We start from the raw sequence: 19,082 nt of genomic DNA, 5'->3' as shown, positions 1-19,082 counted from the left end.
TTTAACACTGAGCATCATCCAAATGCTGTGTTTCATGAAAAACAGCCTCCAAATCGCTGAGAGATTAAACATGTAGAAATAGCACAGTAATATTTTTAAACCAGAAATCACCCCCAGGCATCTGGGCTGCTGCTCCCAGGGTCCCTGGCCCCTGAAATCTATCTACGACCCCCCAACCATTCATTCGCCCTCCCATATCTCAGCACCTAGATTAAGGAGGAGAACAAAACACGCACGGTGCTCGTGTCTGGAAAATCAGACAAAAACCGTTCCCTTTCCTCTCCATCCATTCCCTCATTACTCTGAGTCTGGCCGCTCCATCCAAAGATGCCTCGCCTCGACTCCTCCTGAGGTGTACATTGAATCACCCCAGGATCATCCTCTTAAAACACTAAAAATGGCAACTGGAGGGGCCTGAAATATTAACATTTCACCACCCCCACAAGGAAGAGCAGCTCACTGTGTTCTCATCCTTTGGTGATATTTGCTTGTCTTATTCACTGTACTCTCCAATCAGGATGATGTGCTTGAGCCTGGACTCCTGACAACAGAGGAAGGCCTACTCTAGAGAGGGGGACCATTTAGGAAGAGGTAGAACCTGAGCCTGGGAGAATATGGGGTCCTTTATGGTCATAATCATTGGAATCTTCAGATGTAATTTATCATACAATGACATCAATTCAGGCAGCAGTGAGCATTGTCATAATGCCACAGTATTTCTTTCCCAAGATTCATTTATTCATTCACGTAAAACAAATTTATTAACTTACTCTGGGAAGATGCAAAGCAAAATATGATACTTTCCCTTCCCTCAAGGAGCATACAATCTATTGGAGATAAGATGGTATGCAAATGATACAACATGGAGTGCAGATAGAGGGATAAAATGGCATGAGAATTCAGAAGGAGGAGAGGGCATTACAAGAAGTGCAGCTGGCAGGACTTTAAGATGGGATTCATGAATGTATGAATGAATTTAATAAAATTCTAGTGGTTGTAATAATAATAGATATAATAATAACCACTCTTTATCTAGTACCTACTGTATTCCAGGAAGTGCTTTACAATTATTATCTATTTAATTTCCCACATAAATGCCTTTTAGGTCTTCGGGTGTAGCCTTTTGACTCCAAGTTTTACAGAACAAATCCTTTTATTAAGGGGATTTGTTCTGTGAAGTTTGGATTCAATCAAAGGGCCACACTTGAGGATCTAGGCCATAGGCTCCCCGCCCCTGCCGCACAACAATCCTGGTGCTATTATTATCCCAGTTTTTACAGATGAGTAAACTGAGGCAGATGAAGGTTAAGTTCACTTGCTCAGTGTTATGCAGTTAATAAGCTTCAGATCTGAACTCAGGCCTGGTACTCTATCCACTATACCACCTAGCTGTCCTATGAATGAACCACAGCAAAACATTACAAACAGCCATTTGTTCCTGCTTCCAAATCCCTCTGCAAAATAATTGATAAAGTTGTGGACTGGTGATTTTGGGGTATCTATTTGCAAAGTTCTTTCATGTCCAATGCATTTCCACAGCATCTCTTCTCAGGAGAGCTTTCATCTCTTCGAACTCTACTTGTGAGAGAAGAGGAAGGATTATCATTTACATTTTACAATTGGAGAAACTGAGGCCCAAAGAAGCTTAAAGATTGAATCAAGGTCAAACACCAACCCAGTCACAGAACCCAGACCCAGGCCTAGCATGCCCAGGTTCTTAGCTCCTGGCTTAGAAAACCTCTTCAACCTATAACATCAGCGTGGTCAAACCTTTGAAAAAACTCTTGAGCCCAGATTTCAGTTAAGGGGAAAAAGAGAGAAGCTGATATCCCCTGCCTGGACATTTGCCACAGTCCCATAAAGACTCTCTCTCCTGTACACTGCTATCAAATCAAACTTTCCAGAATGCAGGTCCAATCACATCACTTTTCTTATCAAAACTCTTCAGTGTCTCCTATTTATGGAATCAAACCCAAACTATTAAATTCCGCAGTCAAGGCTGTCCATAATTCAACTTCCCCCAACCCCTCTGGCCTTATCTCAAACGCCTCCTTTCCACATATGTCACACTCCAGCCAAACTAGACTGCCCCTACTCCCTCACATATATCCAGTGTTTTCATATTGGTCTCTATGTCTGGAATTTCCCTGCATCCACCTACCCCTAACCCCCAACTATTTAAATCTTATTCATCCTAGAAAACCCAACTTACATGATATCTCCCCCATGAAGCCTTCCCTGATTTCCCCAGTCAGAAACTGATTTTTCTTCCTTGGATCTCACATAGCAATTTGTGTCTATCATATGCTGCTTATCATATTCTGTTCTGCTTTATAGCTATTCCTTCCCTTTGTGTCATATCACCCTCCACCCTTCCAATACCACTACTACACTGTAGGTTTTACTGTCTTAATTATCTTTATCCTTCCCCTTGTGTCTAACATAGTCCTCTCTCATTGAGTGAAAGAAATGAACGGCAATTTCCCCAGATCTAGCTAGGGACTTAATAAATGATTGGTGAATGGTGAATGAAGGAAAGAAGGAAGGAAGGAAGGAAGGAAGGAAGGAAGGAAGGAAGGAAGGAAGGAAGGAAGGAAGGAAAGAAGGAAGGAAGGAAGGAAGGAAACATTCATCTGGTAGCCTGCAGAGTAACCTACACTATTTTTACTTTTCCAACAGAGAAGAGGGAATAGTAATGTCCTGAGACCCAGAACACTCTGACCGGAAACCCAGACATGCCTGGTCTGCTCAGAAGGGTATTTTACTGGATACCAACTTCACCAGAAACAAACAACTGTGTTTTGTTTGTTGTTGTTGTTTTTAGTGGGGTTACCTGTCCCAGAGCCATCAATCAAAAGGGTCCCAGCCCTTCCTAGCCAGGAGGACCATCCTTCTTCAGCACCAAAGTGTAAGGAGTAACAGACTTCATTAGACAGAGGCAAGGCCTTTCAAATGAAGATCCAGACTCAGACTCTGGCTTTGAGCACCAGAAGGGGCCTTGGAAATCATTTGCTGGCCTATGCCACTGTCATCTAACACTCCCACCCCCAACCCCATTTTACAGATATGGAAAACTAAAGCCTAAAGAAGGGATTTACTCAAGGTCACACAGCTAAGGGACACTCAGACTAGAACCCACATCTTCTAACGACAACACCCAAGCTTGTTCTACCACATTACCACTGACTTTTCTGTGAAGGAAGGAAAGGGGAGAGAATGAGACAGAGCCTTAGGGTAGCCATGAGGACTTATTAAGTTTTTAAAAATTATAATAATCACAGCTCATTCTTTATATAAATTTATAATGCCAAATAGGTTTGGTATGGATTTTATACACACACATATACACACACATCTGCCCTTCAAGATCAGCTTTATCTTGAGTATGACTACTTAGGGAATATTTGAATAACTTTGTTCTTAATGAAGGTGGTGACCTTGGAGGCTGTCGGAGTAAATGACATCTTGTGGAGGCTGGGTGAGCATGGAGGGATGAGGAGATGAGCAGCTGAGAGGCAATGGGTGGTACCCAAGGCAAAAGCCAGCTCTCTAAAGCAGCCAAGCAAACAGCTGTTAAATAAGGCTTGTCGGCTGTACCCACACCCTACGGGAGGGCACATCAACTATCCCCGACAATGCAAAATATTTTACCCTTTATGTCAAGTGCTGCTCCCTCAAAATAGCTTTGAGGATGAGTCCTTCTGGAATCAGGCTATCAGGCAATTGACACATGTCCAGAGACTCCCAAAGGTGACCTGGGACAAGTGACTATCTGGGGTGTTCTATCGATACAAGGCTACCCTCAAAAGACATGTCCATCCTAGTAATTGAGAGGAGTAGCCAAAGAATCCTAAGGCTTCAAAGACTCATGAAAAAGGTCCTTTTATCACTGAATCCCATAATGTTAGAGATAAAGGGACCTAAGAGATCATCTAGATCAATACATATTTGAATAGGTATCCCCTTTACCGCTTTCTTGACCTATGCATTAATAATGATGACAATAATAAATAATGATAAATAGCAAATCTTATCATAGATAAACACCAGTGGATTTTTCCAATATTGCTAAAAGTGGTATTCTTCTGTGTAGAGGCAATGAAATGGCTGAGGTTCAGGAACAGAATCAAAAGGCCCTCCACTGGCAACATGTAGATGAACTCAGTCAACACTATGTTGAAAAAGAAACATCGCAACTAATGGCTGAATCTCATGGATGTATTTGTGGAACTGAAGAAGTTTATTATGCCCATTCAGGACAAGGTCATTGCCAATAGAAATTACAGAAGGATTCTCTTTAAGAAGTCCAGACTTAGTGAACAGTATAGCAATTATGCAAGTAAATGGTAGAAACAGTGCAACATATCACTGACAGCTATAAAAATTTAGCACCTACAAATGCCTAGCAAGACATAACCTGGTAGCTAGAATTATACATCAGAAATTCACCATCTTCTGTGTGAACTGACAGATGATAAATCCCCATGCTACAAATTCAGACCTCAAAATATCCTGGAGAACTCAATCAATAAACTGTATTGGATAATTTAAGTGAGATGATATGCTTATTTTGGAATCATAGATCTTGTGTCTTTTCATCTTTGTATCTGGTAATTTTCCTTGTTGAAAGAAGAACATAAACCAACATACATCCCACAAATCTATGTTGTTGTCATTGGTGGAATCACCAGATATTTGGGAAATAATCCTTTCATTGCCAACCTAGAAGCACTTCTAAAATCTATCAATGTCATATCTTCTAAGGACTAATGGCTAACTGAAAGAAGTTTCTAGAAAACATTCTAGTAGTAGCTGTAGAGAGGCAGCGTGGATGAGCACTGTACAGAGGTAGAAATCCTTGGTTCAAGGCTTAGTCATTTGTTGTGTATGTGACCTTATGCAAGTCATTCCATTTTTTGAGCCCCAATTTCTTTATCTGCAAAATCAAGGGATTGAACAAAATTCTCACAGAGGTGTAACAGTTTATGAAAATAAATTATTTCACTTCCCACTTCCATTCCCACTTTGTACCCAGGGAACAGGATAGCCAAATGAAGGGCCTGTGTTACCAAAAAAGCAACTCTATAGCCATCCAATTCTTTCATCAACTCTCTAATATTATTTATAAGGGGCCTCCGTGCTTCCTGACTAGCTATTAGGGAAGAACTGGCACTGGGATTTATAGATGCAGTGCCAGGCAGTGACAAGAGAACTAGACTTAGACTTAAGAGACCTGGAACTGAGCTCAGGATACAGTGTTTACCAGCTATATGTCACTTAGCCTATATGTGCACTTATATAGGGGTTGTGAGAAAAGTACTTTATAAACCCTAAAGTTCTTTAGAAAGATGAATAATTTTTTTTTCCTTTAATGAAATCTGGCTTTCTTGGTGTAGGGAACTCCCAGTGAGGAAAAGCTGTCCTTGGAATGCTCTGGGACAAGATTTAAACTTAAGTCCCCGACTTCCGAGTCTATCACTTCTTTCATTGCATTGTCTTTCCTACCTCACAGGGTTACTTGGAGAAGAATCAAATGAGATCAGGCACATGTGCTTTGTAAACCACAGAATACTATGCAAATGTACTATTTGATGCTGTATGAACTGACCCCTCACTGTGGTCCCCTGACACCAAATTACTGTGAAGTGGTGAACCTGGGTTCTCACAGGCGAAACCAGTGGAGATCAAGCTCTGCTAGGTCCTACCAAGAGGGAAAAGAGAAGGGATTTGTCGTGCAAGGGTTTGAAGAGACACACCCCATGGGCTGGCCAACAGAAAATGATGACTTTTTTAAAAACTACATCAATTCATGAAACACCTACTAATAGAGATAACAGAATAGATAGAGTTGTATTCTGTACCAGGGGAGAGAGTCTCCACATCCAGGAGGTCACAGATCCCTGAAATCCTGGAACAAATATGAATGGGTCGCCAGTGTTATAGGTATCTCAATCTTCAGGGCAGCTAGATGGGGCAACAGATAGATTGCTGAGCCTGGTCAGGAAGATCTGAATTCAATATGGCCTCAGAAACATACTAGCTGTGCAATCCACAGCAAGCCTCTGTCTGCCTCAGTTTCTCTACATGTAAAATGGGGAAAATAATAGCACATACCTACTAGGATTGTTGTAAGAATAAGATGAGATAATATTAAATAATAAAGCACTGAGCAAAGTCCTTTCCAGTGTTTCAAGGACCAATCTGCCCTAGAAATGCATAGACCTTGACCCTGGGGTTCAGAACAGGACCTGAAGATTTGAGGAAGTGATGGGAAAGGTCTGATGATCCTGGACAAGCAAGTGTCCAGGTATACTGGGAAGAACAAAGAACTGAGATAGTTATGTCATTGTCTGCTCCAGGGAGCCCCAGAATTAAGATGGGCTTCTTCTGCCCTGATATCGAATGTAGTCTGCAAGCTTTGGGTCTTCTTGGATATCTCCTTGACCTCATGACTTTTCCCCAAGTTGAAGGTGGGGGGCAGGGCGACAGATGGGATAAAGTAATGCTACCTCCCATTTTTTTCCAGACATTAAGTTGAGCCTCCAGACATAGAAACACAAATTTAGAGCCATAAGGAACATAAGCAATCATCAAGGCCAAGCCTCCTCATTTTAAAGAGAAGGAAACCAAGGCCCAGAAGGTCAAACAAATTGCTCTCTCTCAAATTGTAAATAAAAGAGACAGAATTAAATCTCAGTTCCTCTCACTTCAAACCTAGGGGTCTTTCTACTAGACCATACTGCCTCTCATCCCCCAGTACCATTCCATTGCCAACACCATTTAAACGAGGGATTCTTAACTTTTTGTGTTGTGACCCACCTGGCAGTCTAAGGAAGCCTATGGATCCCTTTTCAAAATGATATTTAGAAACAGAATAGCAAAGTAAACCACTTATGTTTAAATATAGTTATCTATCTATCTGTCTATCCATCTATCGGCAGATAGTTAGCACAGTGGATAGAGCACCAGCCCTGGAGTCAGGAGGACTTGAGTTTAAATCAATCCTCAGTCACTTACTAGCTATGTGACCCTGGACAAGTCACTTATCCCTGTTTGCCTCAGTTTCCTCATCTGTAAAATGAGCTGGAGAAGGAAATGGCAAACCTCTCCAGTATCTCTGCCAAGAAAACTCCAAACAGGGTCACAGAGAGTAGGACCCCACCGAAATAACTGAACAACAACAATCATCTATCTACCTATCCATCTGTAGATATCTCTATCCATGGATCCCAGGTAAAGAATCCCTTCTCTCTCTCTCTCTCTCTCTCTCTCTCTCTCTCTCTCTCTCTCTCTCTCTCTCTCTCTCTCTCCCCTTCTCTCCACACAACACACACACACACACACACACACACACTCACTCTCTCTCTCTCTCTCACCACACACACACACACACACACACACACACACACACACACACACACACCAGGACTGCTTAGACATTCTGCATTGCTAGGAATCATCACATCAGGAAGAAAAAGATAGCAACAGATCCAGGTGATCTCAAATCTTCTCATAAAAAAATACCATGGAATGCTCTTCTGAGATCATATGATCAGTAGGAAAGAAGAGAAGCAGGTGGAAAATGCCCCCATCTGCCCTACCCATATTTGGACCTTTGGGAGCAGGTTGGATCAGAAAAGGAAGATAGGGTCTCAAACCATAACAGAAGAACTGTGTGTTAGAGATAAGGAAGGATTTTGGTGACTGTAAATGTTATTCAATACAGAAAATATGGATGCATTGAGGGAGGATTGGAGGGCAGGGACCAGAGCTGCTTTGCCATGTATCATATAAACTCCTAAGAATTTTGCCCTTCTCTCTCCACATGCCCAGTTCTGGTCTCAGGAAAAAAAATATCCTCAAAGGGCAGTAGTGGAGGTGACAGTGGGGAAGTAGAGGGGCACAAACTTTCTAGAACAGTCTTGAAAATAAATACCATGGAGGTGCAGAAAGGCTGGTAGATTGTGGGAAGTTTTGTTTTGTACCTGGGCCCCTGGAAAGACTCTGGGCAGTGGTTTCCTTCCTGAGCCTGACCCTGTCCTGCTTGGTCAAGAGCACTGAGCCTAGATATCAGTAGGGTATTTTTCCCCCTCCAGGAAAGTAATTCCCACCCAGTCTCCGAGATTCTCATCCCACTAGTATACTGGAAAAAAAGGAAAACACTGCCCTAGGAGCAATGTGACTTCAGGCAAGTGGCTTAGCTCCTCTAAGCCTCAGTTTCTTCATCCATAAAATGGGGTGACTTGCACTAACTACCTCCCGGGGTTGTTTTAAGGAAGAAATTTTGTAAAATAGGGATCTAAATATGACCTATCATTAGCATCAGTAGTCGTGCTGGGGTAGAGAGAGGAAGTGACAAGGTAGAACTCTGGTGGGGGGAAGGGAGGCACTGAGCCTGGGATTCAGTTCTTGAGACCCATCTGACACTTGTTTAGGTTTGAAAGCACCAGAAAGGGGGAAATAAGCCCAGCTCATGAGAGAAGTCAAGGCAAGAGAGAGAGAGAGAGAGAGAGAGAGAGAGAGAGAGAGAGAGAGGCAGGTCAGATTTGAGGCCTTGACTACTCAGTAATCAGCTTCCCCTCACTATCATCGAGTGCTTCTCCATCTATGAACCATAATGATAAACATCAGCTCCTTCTATTTCCGGGGAATCTGCACATCTCGACAGATGGCTGATGTTAGCACTGGATTCCTATTAACCGGTGTGTGCATCCCCCTCTGTCTTCTCTCTTCTCATCCCTTCTCCTCCACCCCCTGCACCTCATCAGAGAGATCAGCAAGAGGACTTGGGACAAGTCAAAAGGATGAATGACACCCCCTGTTCCTCGGCACTCTTTAACATGGACACCCACCCCCATCCCTGCAGTCTGGCCTCTGGATACATACACAGGCCCGGAGAGATTGGGGCTGCTCAGTCATGCAGAGAAATTGGTGCTCTAACCCTAGAAGACCCCAATTGAATTGGGGGAAGCCTGCATTGGGAACAACAGACCCTCTAATGTAGAAGGAAAGAGAGCCAACACTGAGCAGTCTCTGTGCCCAAGGAAAGGAGGTATCTGGTTGATCCAGAAAACCAGAGACGATGTGGTCCTTTATCTGGGTTAGCTGGGGAGACAATCCATAGAGGCAAATGAATCCATAAACCTGGGCCTGCTCTGGTCCTGGTCCCTTAAGGCACCTGTCTGCCCAGAATAAACCTCGTTCAGGGTTAAAGGAGCTCTATCTCCCACCTAGGCTGCTGCCAACCTGTAATCCACTCCACTTGCACAAATGCTGCCTTACCAAAAGAAAGCACACCTGGGTAGCTGCCAAGATCCTATCTGCAGACCCACCACACACAACTGAAATCCCTGCCTGCGCTCTCCCGTTCCGAACACAGTTATACATAGGAAGCAACCTTAGAGGCCACTGAATATACACTACACATACTTTATGGATATTTAAACTGAGGCACACTCAGGTTGAGTGACTTGTCTAGGGTCACACAGATAGTAACTGTCTAAGGCAGGATTTGAATCCTGGTCTTCCTAACTCTAAGTCTAGCACCCTACCGCCTCTACCACAGCTGCCTCTCATCCCTGTCCCTCTTGAACAACTGCCTGTAGGCTATTGTTGCTTTTCCAAGGACCCTTTTCTAAGGGCTATCAGCCTCCTAGGAAATAAGAGGCAATGGTTAAAGGTTGTCATAGGATTTAAAACTGGAGGGGGTTAGAGCAAGATCATTTAGTCTGATTCCCTTCAATTGATAAAAGAAGGAGCTGAGGTCCACTCCAAGAAGTGACTCGCCCAAGGTCAAACAGATAGGGAGGTAGGAGGACAAGGTTTGAACTCAGATGCAACCCTCTTTTTGCTCTCCCCACCACCTTGGTAGCATCCTGGAAAGCATTAGGGCAGTTTACTCGCCCGGTGGGATTACACTCCCTGTTTGTTCCTCATCGTCCCTGCTTTGGTTCAGATCTCCTCTCTTGTTTGTCTAGTAAGCCATTGCTCAGCTAAATTCCCCATTTGTTTGCTGACCAACTGCCTCTCTCTTCCTGAAGGTAAAGAAATAAGCAGGTAGTCCCAGTCCACTGGGACTCACTCAACTTCAGTCCTGTCTTTGGGTCAACTGCTTACTTGCATTATGTTTCTAATTGAGCTTCCCCATCCTGCTGCAGAAATAGATTAAAGGCAGCTGCCTTTGATGCCCAGAAATATGAAGGGTCTGAAAGGTTTATCGGGCATTAAAGCAATTCCATTTTTCATCATGTTGTTCCAGTAATGACGTCCCCGGGTCTTCTCCCTCTGCTCTCCCCCACTGCTCAATCCCTGGTGTTTTCACCCAGCTCGAGAAGTTGCTTTGCTGTTGGGATATTTCAAAAATGCATTTTCCCCCACCCACCTCCTTTTTAATTAGACACCACACGGAGCATGGGAGATTTTCTTAATGGCCTGACAGGGCTTTTAATTTGGTCTTCTAGGGAGGAAAAAAAAAACAAAACATGAGCCCCCAGTCCCTGTGGCTTTGGTGGAAAATGAAAAATCAATGCAAAGCATTATTTTGGCTTTTAGAAAACAGGAATTTTAGGGCTGCGGATGGTTGTTATTTTACACTGTAGAAATGCAAATTCACGCAACACAGATGCTGGCACGCTGACTATAGCAACCGTCCTAAATGCACTGAGAGCAGAGATGGGCTTCATCCAGATGCCCAAATCTAGGTTTGCCTTTGCAATAATAAGACGTCATTGGATGCTCAATAACCAATTATTAAAATAATTCCCCAGGTTTAGCTCCGGGAGATAAGATCAACATGTGCTTGGTTTCTATCAAATAAAATATTTTGAGGAGAAGGGTATTAATACAGGTTTTAAACATATTCAGTAACTGCTTTAGTTCACCCAAGGGGCTTACTCCCTCCAATCTCATCTTGTTTTCCTCCCTCTTGCTATGCCTTCTCTCCAGTCTCACAGATGGACATACAAATTATTACAGGAGGATATCATTTCCTGAAACTGCAGCCTCAAACATTTACATTTTCTTCTGTCTCCACTGTGAATGGCAGTAAGAGAGAAAACACCAAACCTCCTCTTATCCAGTACCTACCCCCACCCCCAAGGTAGAACAGCCACCAAATCCAGCATGGCGCCTGAGACCCAATTAAGGGCAGAAAGAGAAAGAAATGCATGCATGATGAGCATCACTGGTACACAAACCAGGGGGAGCTTCATTCCAAACTGCAATGGTACCACAGAGTAAAACCCACCATCCAGGTCCCTTGCCTCATTCTGCCAGGATCATGCTGCCCATTGGCTCACAGCCCACCCTAGAAACTTCATCCTCAAGTTAAAGGCAATCTTTCCCCTCTTAGTATTGTGCCTTCTGGCTCTTTCTCCCTCCTCCCCCTACTCCCTATCAAATAGCTAAGGCTTCATTTATTAATGCAGATTTTCCTGGAGGGAAGTGGAGGGGGGAGGGGGGAGAAGTAAGTCTTTAGCCTGAAGTTAAAGTTCTTCCTATCCCTGTCCCAAGGATGGGGAACAAGGGAAGGGAGCATCTGCGAAGTAAAGGGGGTAAAAAGGCTGAAGGACAAAGCTGGGAGAGTGTGGCAGCAGCCTTCGGGTGGTGGGGCTTCTTTGCTTGACAAACTAGAGACTAGGAGGGGAAAAAGAGAGTAGCGGTGGAAAGGGGAAGGAGTGGGAGAGAGAAGAAGGAAGAGAGAAAGAGAGAGAGAGAGAGAGAGAGAGAGAGAGAGAGAGAGAGAGAGAGAGAGAGAGAGAGAGAGAGAGAGCTGCCGCTCCTCACCTTATGTATTTTTAATATTAATGTAATTAAAGCCTAGAGCTTGAGCAAGCCTGTGGGGGCGGAGGGAGGCAAGAGGAGCCAAAGGGAGAGAGAGGAAGGAGGGAAACTAGGGTGGGGTGGGAGGAGGAAGTCTTGGGGTTGGAAGGAGGAGAAAGGAAGGTTGGCTTTTTGATCCGCCAAGGGTAAGGTATATGGAGAAAGGAGTCGCCAGACTTTAACCCCGTAGTAGGAACGCGGTTTACGCTGCTCTATGTTAGGCCTTGCAGGTTACCTGGCACCCCCATTTGCCCATCCACCTGCAAGTAAACTCCGTAACTTAGTGTCCTCCCCGGCCTCTGGACCGGCCCCCCTCCCCCTCCTCGCCAGGCAAAGCGGGGAAGCGCATCCTAGCCTCCAGCAGGCTGGGCCGAAACCGGCAAAACGCGAATGATTCGATCCCACCTCCCCATCCCCAAACCCACGAATGGATTTTAATCCCTTCTACCCCTCCTCCTCCCCCTCCCTAGGGTATCCCAACCCCCTAAGTCTGGGTCCGGGTGAGTGGCATCTGCAAGGGCGGGGCTGGGGTCCCTCCAGGGAGCTTCAAATAGCCCCCGGGCTTTTGGTGCACCCACCCAGAGGGGAGACTCCCCAATCCTGCCTGCCAGAGCAAAAGGGGGAAGGAGCGCCCCAGAGGGCGAGAGAAGGAGAAAAGTTGGAGGCGGCGGGTTGGACAGGTGGAGCTGTGTGTGTGTTCGTGCGCGCGTTTTTGCGTGTGTGTGTGCACACGCGCGCATGTTTGCGTGTGTGTGTGTGTGTGTGTGTTCCACGCGCGTATACAAGAGGGCAAGGGCCACGGAGTTCAGTAGCCTAGTCTCCCAAAATCTCCTTCTAGCCTTGTCCCGAGAGAAGGGCGGCAGGGGAACTCAAGGCCACCCTCACTCCCTAGATCTGTGCCCAGGTGTCTCGGGGAGCACCCCCCGCGTGTCCCCGCTTCCTCCCAGAGCAGGTGCGCAGGGCCTGGGTTGCAGGTCTGGACATGCCGGACACCTGACTCCACCCCTAGCAACCCCCAACGGAGGAGGGGGAGATGGTCCCTCTGCTACCTAGGGCTGGGATCGACGTCCCCCAGAGGAGCCGCTCCCTTCTGCCCAGAGGAGAGCAAACGAAGCAACAGCGGCTCTCTCACCTTGGGGCAGGCAGAGGCGCCTGGAGATGGAGAAAGCCCCACTGATGCCGGGGAGGGGGGAGCCTCTGGGTCCAAGAGATTAGATCAGTGTGTAGGGAACAAACTTGCAACTGGGCAGACCTCACCTCTCCGGACCGAACCCCCAGAGGAAAAAGGGGGAGCAGCGAGTCCAGCCCAGATAGCGCCCCCCTCCCAGAGGTATCTGTTAAGGGAGGGAGGAGGAAGGGTAGAATACAGCTGCTAGGTAAAGAGTGGGGTGATCCAATGAGGACTGGGTCCTCACTTGGACGCTCCCTACTGGGTCCCATGGCAGGTGATCCACTGGAGCTGGTGAAGGGGATGGAGGGGGGCGGGGCAGGAGGGGGCCAGGGATCACGATGTTCCGGGGCAGAACTCGGGAGGTGAATAGTCCTAGGGGCGATGCATTCCCTTCCCCTTCCCTTTCCCCTTCTTTTTCTCTTCCTTTTCCCTTCTCTTCCCTTTCCTGCCTTTTCTTCCTTCCAGACACCACCCCCCCCCTCCCCACCAGCGGCAGCTAGCGGGGAAACAGAGCGAACCCGAGGGAGAGAAGGCTGGGGGAGGTAGGACTCGTCCCCAGTTTCCTGTCCCGATTCTTGGCTCCCCCTCTGATCAGGGAAATGGGGCAGTCCCTACTGCGCCCCCCGGGGATAGGATGCAACCTTGGTCCCCAAAGTCCAGCTTGGACAAGCTGTGCACCCGTCTCTCTCCTAGCGCTCTCCTCTCCCACCCCCACCCCCATCCCCTTCCCAAGCAGGTCTCACCTTTGTGTAAAGAGTCCAGGAGCAGGAGGAAAGTTACCAGCCACATGCCATAAAGAGCCCCTATTCTCCCGGGGAGGTGGTCCTACGGCCGGCCGTGCAGCAGCGCCTCTCCCCCGCTGTAGCGCGCTCCCAGCCGCCCGCACTCCGCGCCCCGCTCCGCTCTCGCTGCTCCACAGCCCAGCTCTCGGCGGCTCCTCCCTCCTCCGCTCCCCAGCTCCTGTCATCGCCAGGGCTGGGCTAGGCTGCCGCTCTCCCCGCCCCCGCCACCACCCCCCACCCCCCAGCGGCACCCTGTGTGAGGAGCACAGCGTCTAGCTCCAAGCCCATATGGCCCCCAACCCGAAGGCAGGAGAATGGGGGAGGTGCATGTGAGGTGGGGACCCAGACGGGTGCAGCCCCGCCTCGTCCCCTTCTCCTTTCACCTGGAGCTGGGAGGTCGGGGGGTGGGGGCGGGGGGAAGGGGTCCCTGCTTCATGGATTAATGGAACATATTATCTATATACATACATTATGTTATATGTATACCAACATCATACAAGGTCTACAAGGAAGACCTTAGTGAGATGGGGCCAGGATCTGGAACAGCTAGGTTCTTCTGCCTCACTCAGTGCCTTGGATCAGTCTTTTCCCTTTTCCTTCTACTTCAGTTTAGCTTCTCCCCCATCCTCTACCCCTAACAGGGCCACACTGAATAAAATTCGAGCTGGATTCAGTAACCCCTACATGATTAACTGGGAACTCAGTATCTTTCCACAACTGAAGTCACTGCTGCGGCACTTTAGACTGGACTGGGGTGGGAGTGGGGTTGTTGCCGGGGGTTTTCTAGGGCTAAACAGAAGAGCTGGCAGGTGACTCCACCCTGCAGGTGTTGAGGAGAGGTGGCGACTTCAAGAATCAGTGGATTTCTAGCTGGCACCCTCCGAGACAAAAATAATTAACCTTCCTCCCAAATCTACTTTCTTTACCTCCATCTCTTCTCTCCCCCCACCCCCCAACACCACCCCTCAGCCAAAGCAGTCACCCAAAAGGACCCTTACTCCAGCCTGGATAAGGTTAGTGGTATTGAAGATAAGCGGGGCTTAAGTAAAGACAGATCTCCCTTCAGATCTCAGGAGTCATATTACCATTAATCTGTTTCCTTCCTTTCTGAATGACTTGGAGAGGGACCCCTGATGTCAGGCAGAAGGGATCCTCTTCCTTCACTGTAAAAGCCCAAGGCTTTTTTTTCTTTTCATGGGAAACATGGGGCACCGAGAGAATGTGTAACTTGCCGAAAGATAGAAGATTGCTTGCCGAGCCAAGACAGTTGTGAATTCACCCTCCCTCCCCCACCCCCCATTCTGGAGTTACCGGAATCTCTTAACCTTCTACTCAAGCCACATCAGGATGAGTAGTCCAGTTTGGTTCCATTTTACAGACAAGTTTAAATTCATTTTTTTTCTTCTCCCCTCTCCTTTGCTCCCAGCTCCACCATTTAGTTCCCTTCCTAATGCTTTGCCTAAACAAGTCAGTGAGACGGTTGAACTCCAAGGCTCTCTAACCACCTAAACCATTTTGAGTGAATTATAGTTACGTTTAAAAGCACACTACACTCCAGCAACCCAGAGCTCACTTTCATGATGCCAAATAACTGCTTTTACAGAATTTTTCACTTTTTCCCCCAAAGTCTGGACACTTGAATGCCTCTTCCTGGTGTGTGTGCTCACCCTTCTTTATAAGAACAGGCAGAGAGGAATCCGGTTATTTAAAACTAAGCCTATTGACCCAGTGCACTTGGCTAGGCACTGCCAAAAATAAACCACTAAGCAGGGCAGGATAAAAGCAGGGAACCACCTGTGGGGGAGAGTAGGAACCCTTAGGGAAAGGTGGAGAAGGCTTTTTTTTCCCCTCACACACAGCCTTTGGAACATAGGCACATCATCACAAATGCCTGGCTTTCAATTTCTCCCTCAGCACCCAAACTGCAGAAGCAATGAGAATATAGGATCCAGAACTGGAGTGGACCTTAGAAGTCATTTATTCCAATCCCTTTATTACACAGAGGAGAAAACTGAGTCCCAAAAAAGTAAAATGACTTTCCCAAGTCCACTCAACTAGCAAGTGGCAGAGCAAAGTTTCAAACTCAATTCTTGACTCCACATCCAGTCCTTTTTTCACACTATGGTGACCCTCAGCAGAATCTCCTCCGTGCTTTGAAGGTATGGGTGTGGAAGCCCACAGACACCCACAGAAATACATTCATGTCCAAATGTAAGTAGGGACACTCTTATATGTTTAATGTGGATGTTCCCAGGTAATTATGAACTCACATTAACCTGCACACATGCATAGATACAGACACAAAACCTCCATACTTCCATAAACACAAGTATTGCAAGGATGTGACACTATGCCTAAAAAAGCCTCCACTCTGTATTTTTAATACTTCGGCGATCTGGGATTTCTTGGGGTGAGTTCTTTCCTCTTTGATTTTGTAAATGATCACCAAGGCTTGATGTGCGCCCCGCCCCAAATCATCATGGCCAAACCGCTGATGAGCCTCTACAAACTTAGCTAGGCTGGTCCCCAGATAACTAATATACAATACTGTACATGTGCCTATTCCCTACTAGATCCATACTTTAAGCATTCCCATCAGTAGGATGTCTCAAAGCTTGTGCTCCAATGCTATAGCCTTGAAAAACACAGGGCTACCTCCATCTAGGATGAGGAATCAGAGAAATTGTTAGTGGAGGATGTGTTTTAGAGCTGTCATTAAATTTGATATGCTGTTTCCTTGGAAACCTAAATGATAATTTAGTTATTTTATTTACCAAAGTTAACTGAGGATCAGCATGGTGATGTGGGTAGAACACTGGACTTGGATTCTGCTACTCACTAGCTGTGTGACCCTGGGCAGGTCACTTAACCTCTCTGTGCCTCAGTTTCCTCATCTGTCAAGTGAAAGGGTTGAAGTTGATGGCCTCCAAGGGACCCTCAAGCTTGGCAGTGCTATGTATGCTATTATGAAGCAGATACCTTTAAAGCCTTGGGAAAGTTAATTGTGAGCAATTCAGAATTGTTCATTCTGAAGTTAATTGTGGTTATTTGTGCTATGTTTTACCTCATCGTACCTGGAGGGGAATTGGTATTTGTAAGTCACCTGTGGCACATCACCATGGATGACTTATATGCAAGAAGAAGTGGCTCAAAGATACGCTCAAGGTCACATATGAGCAGAAGAGGACAGAGGATGGTTTCCTGATGAGAGCAAGGGATAACAGGTGGACAGACTTACATTGGATGGGATCCAGAGAACTGGGGAGGTCTTCTTTGGAGGATCTATTGCAAATATGGACAAGAATCATTCAGAATGAGGCGTGGGGAGGATTCGCACCTAGAGAGGGAACACCCACACCAATGAGACTGTGGATCCATTGACGTTAAGTCTGAAAGAAGAAACTAAAGGACAAAAACCATCACCAAAAACAACACATGTGTTAACTTTAATTAGGGACAGGGACTGGAATATGATTTCCTTGTTATAGGGAACTCCCTCTATCAATACAGGCCATTACCTTTCTCTGCAGTTAGATGATGCAATGAATAGAGCATTGGACCTCTGAGTCAGCAAGCCCTGAGTTCAAATCCAACCTCAAATACTGTCTAGCTGTATGACCTTGGGCAAGTCACTTAATCACAGTCTGCCTCAGTTTCCTCAACTGTAAAATAGGACTCATAATGGCACCTACTTCCCAGGATCGTTGTGAGGACCAAATGAGATATTTGGTAAGCACTTAGCACAGTGGTTAGCACATAGTAGGCACTTGATAAATGGTTATTTCCTTCCTTCCAATTTATAGTCTTACAGCACTAAAATAGTGCTCTCCAATTTAGAGTGATTAGAGCCCTAAAAGGTTAAGTGACTTGCCCAGGGTTATACACGGTACATGTCAAAGACAGGACTTGAACCCAGATCTTCTGAGCTTCAAGGCTGGCTTTCTATCCACCATGCAACACTGTCTCTCTGTTTAATTAAAAGGAGAAAATTATGCATTTTGAATATTTATATTCAACAACAAATTCACATGATTATTTTAACCAATCATCTGCTTCCCATTAGCTATATGGCCCCGGACGACTCACTTTCCTCCCTGGGTCTCAGTTTCCTTACCAGTAAAATACAGTCATTAACATTCAAGCTTTTTAGATCACAAGGTCATTGCCAGAAGGTTCTCTGCAATCCTGAAAATTCTAGATAAATGTCTTACTTCATTGTATTTGGAAGGGCATTGGAAATTGTGCTTTTTAAAAATAATTATTACCATGTTGAGAGTACATATTTTGCTTCACAATATTAGGACAGTAATCATCACCAGGAATGACAGGCAATTTAGTGGTTTAATTGAAAATTCATATATTGTGGAATTTTTTCTTTAACATGAAAATATTTGATTATTTTAGTGGAACGGTTATCTGGGACTTACTGGCTATGGGTCCATGAGCAAGTCACTTAATCTATTTGGCCCTCAGTTTCCTCATTTGTAAAATGAGGGAGTTGGACTAGGACTCAGATTCCCTACCTCTGTACTAGGTGATCTCTAAGGTCCATTCTACTCTAAGGTTCTGATTTTACTATATTTATGTAATGACCACACACCACCAGAGGGCATTGTGAGTTTCAGCCAAACTAAGTTGCTTTTCCTCCCAGGGCAGCTGCTTGCTCCATAAACTTGATCCGTTGTGTGATCACAAGTTGATAGTCTCACCTCTACTCTCTTCTACTAGGTTCTCCCTTTCATAGTGTGGTTCATTGAATCTGATTGCAAAGGTCATTAGTTTAGAAAAGTATTTAATTAAAGTAGTAAATAAAATTAAACATAGTGTTGTTAAAGCTCCTGGCACGTACAACAATGGAGTGGGACACATTCTCCCTGACAGCCTCTTCCTGTCCCCTTTCTCCCACTTTAGTCCTGATCCAACTCCCAAGAAGTAGAGAGAGTAAAAACTTGGAGGTTTTTACTCTGATCCTCCTACCTGCATATGATCAAACAAGTGGGAGTCAATGTCACTTTCCCCTCAGTTTCATCCCTTCTTTCCCACATTAGTCATCTCCTCTTGAAGTCTGTGCAGTGATTTCTAACTCTCTCCCATTCATCCTGAAACCAAGTATGCAGGGCTTCTCCCCTAGCGTGAAGCACTACCTGACTTTCATGGTCCCTCATCTCAAGGGCAATGAAAGCGTTTTCTGCTGGCTGACTACCATTACTCTTCTCCTTAATCTCAGCATCCTCACCATTACTCCTCACCTAGTCTTTGCCATCATAGGAGACCATGATGTCGACTGCACAAATGCCGTGCCCACTGCG

The 19,082-nt window shown here is 45.8% G+C and overlaps 1 protein-coding gene across 1 annotated transcript in view; it reads right to left on the bottom strand.

The window, feature by feature from the left end:
* The window catches only part of DSCAML1 (DS cell adhesion molecule like 1), a 515,992-nt gene extending 502,034 nt beyond the window's left edge, over positions 1–13,958 (bottom strand). The window contains 2 exon segments of the mRNA XM_036742507.1: positions 13,735–13,801; positions 13,803–13,958. Of these exon segments, the coding sequence (XP_036598402.1) occupies positions 13,735–13,801; positions 13,803–13,958 (223 nt within the window).
* Between the last annotated feature and the right edge of the window lie 5,124 nt (positions 13,959–19,082).

Source organism: Trichosurus vulpecula, chromosome 2, assembly GCF_011100635.1.
Source record: "Trichosurus vulpecula isolate mTriVul1 chromosome 2, mTriVul1.pri, whole genome shotgun sequence".
Lineage (NCBI taxonomy): Eukaryota > Metazoa > Chordata > Mammalia > Diprotodontia > Phalangeridae > Trichosurus > Trichosurus vulpecula.
This window is presented reverse-complemented; position numbering and strand designations above follow the sequence as displayed.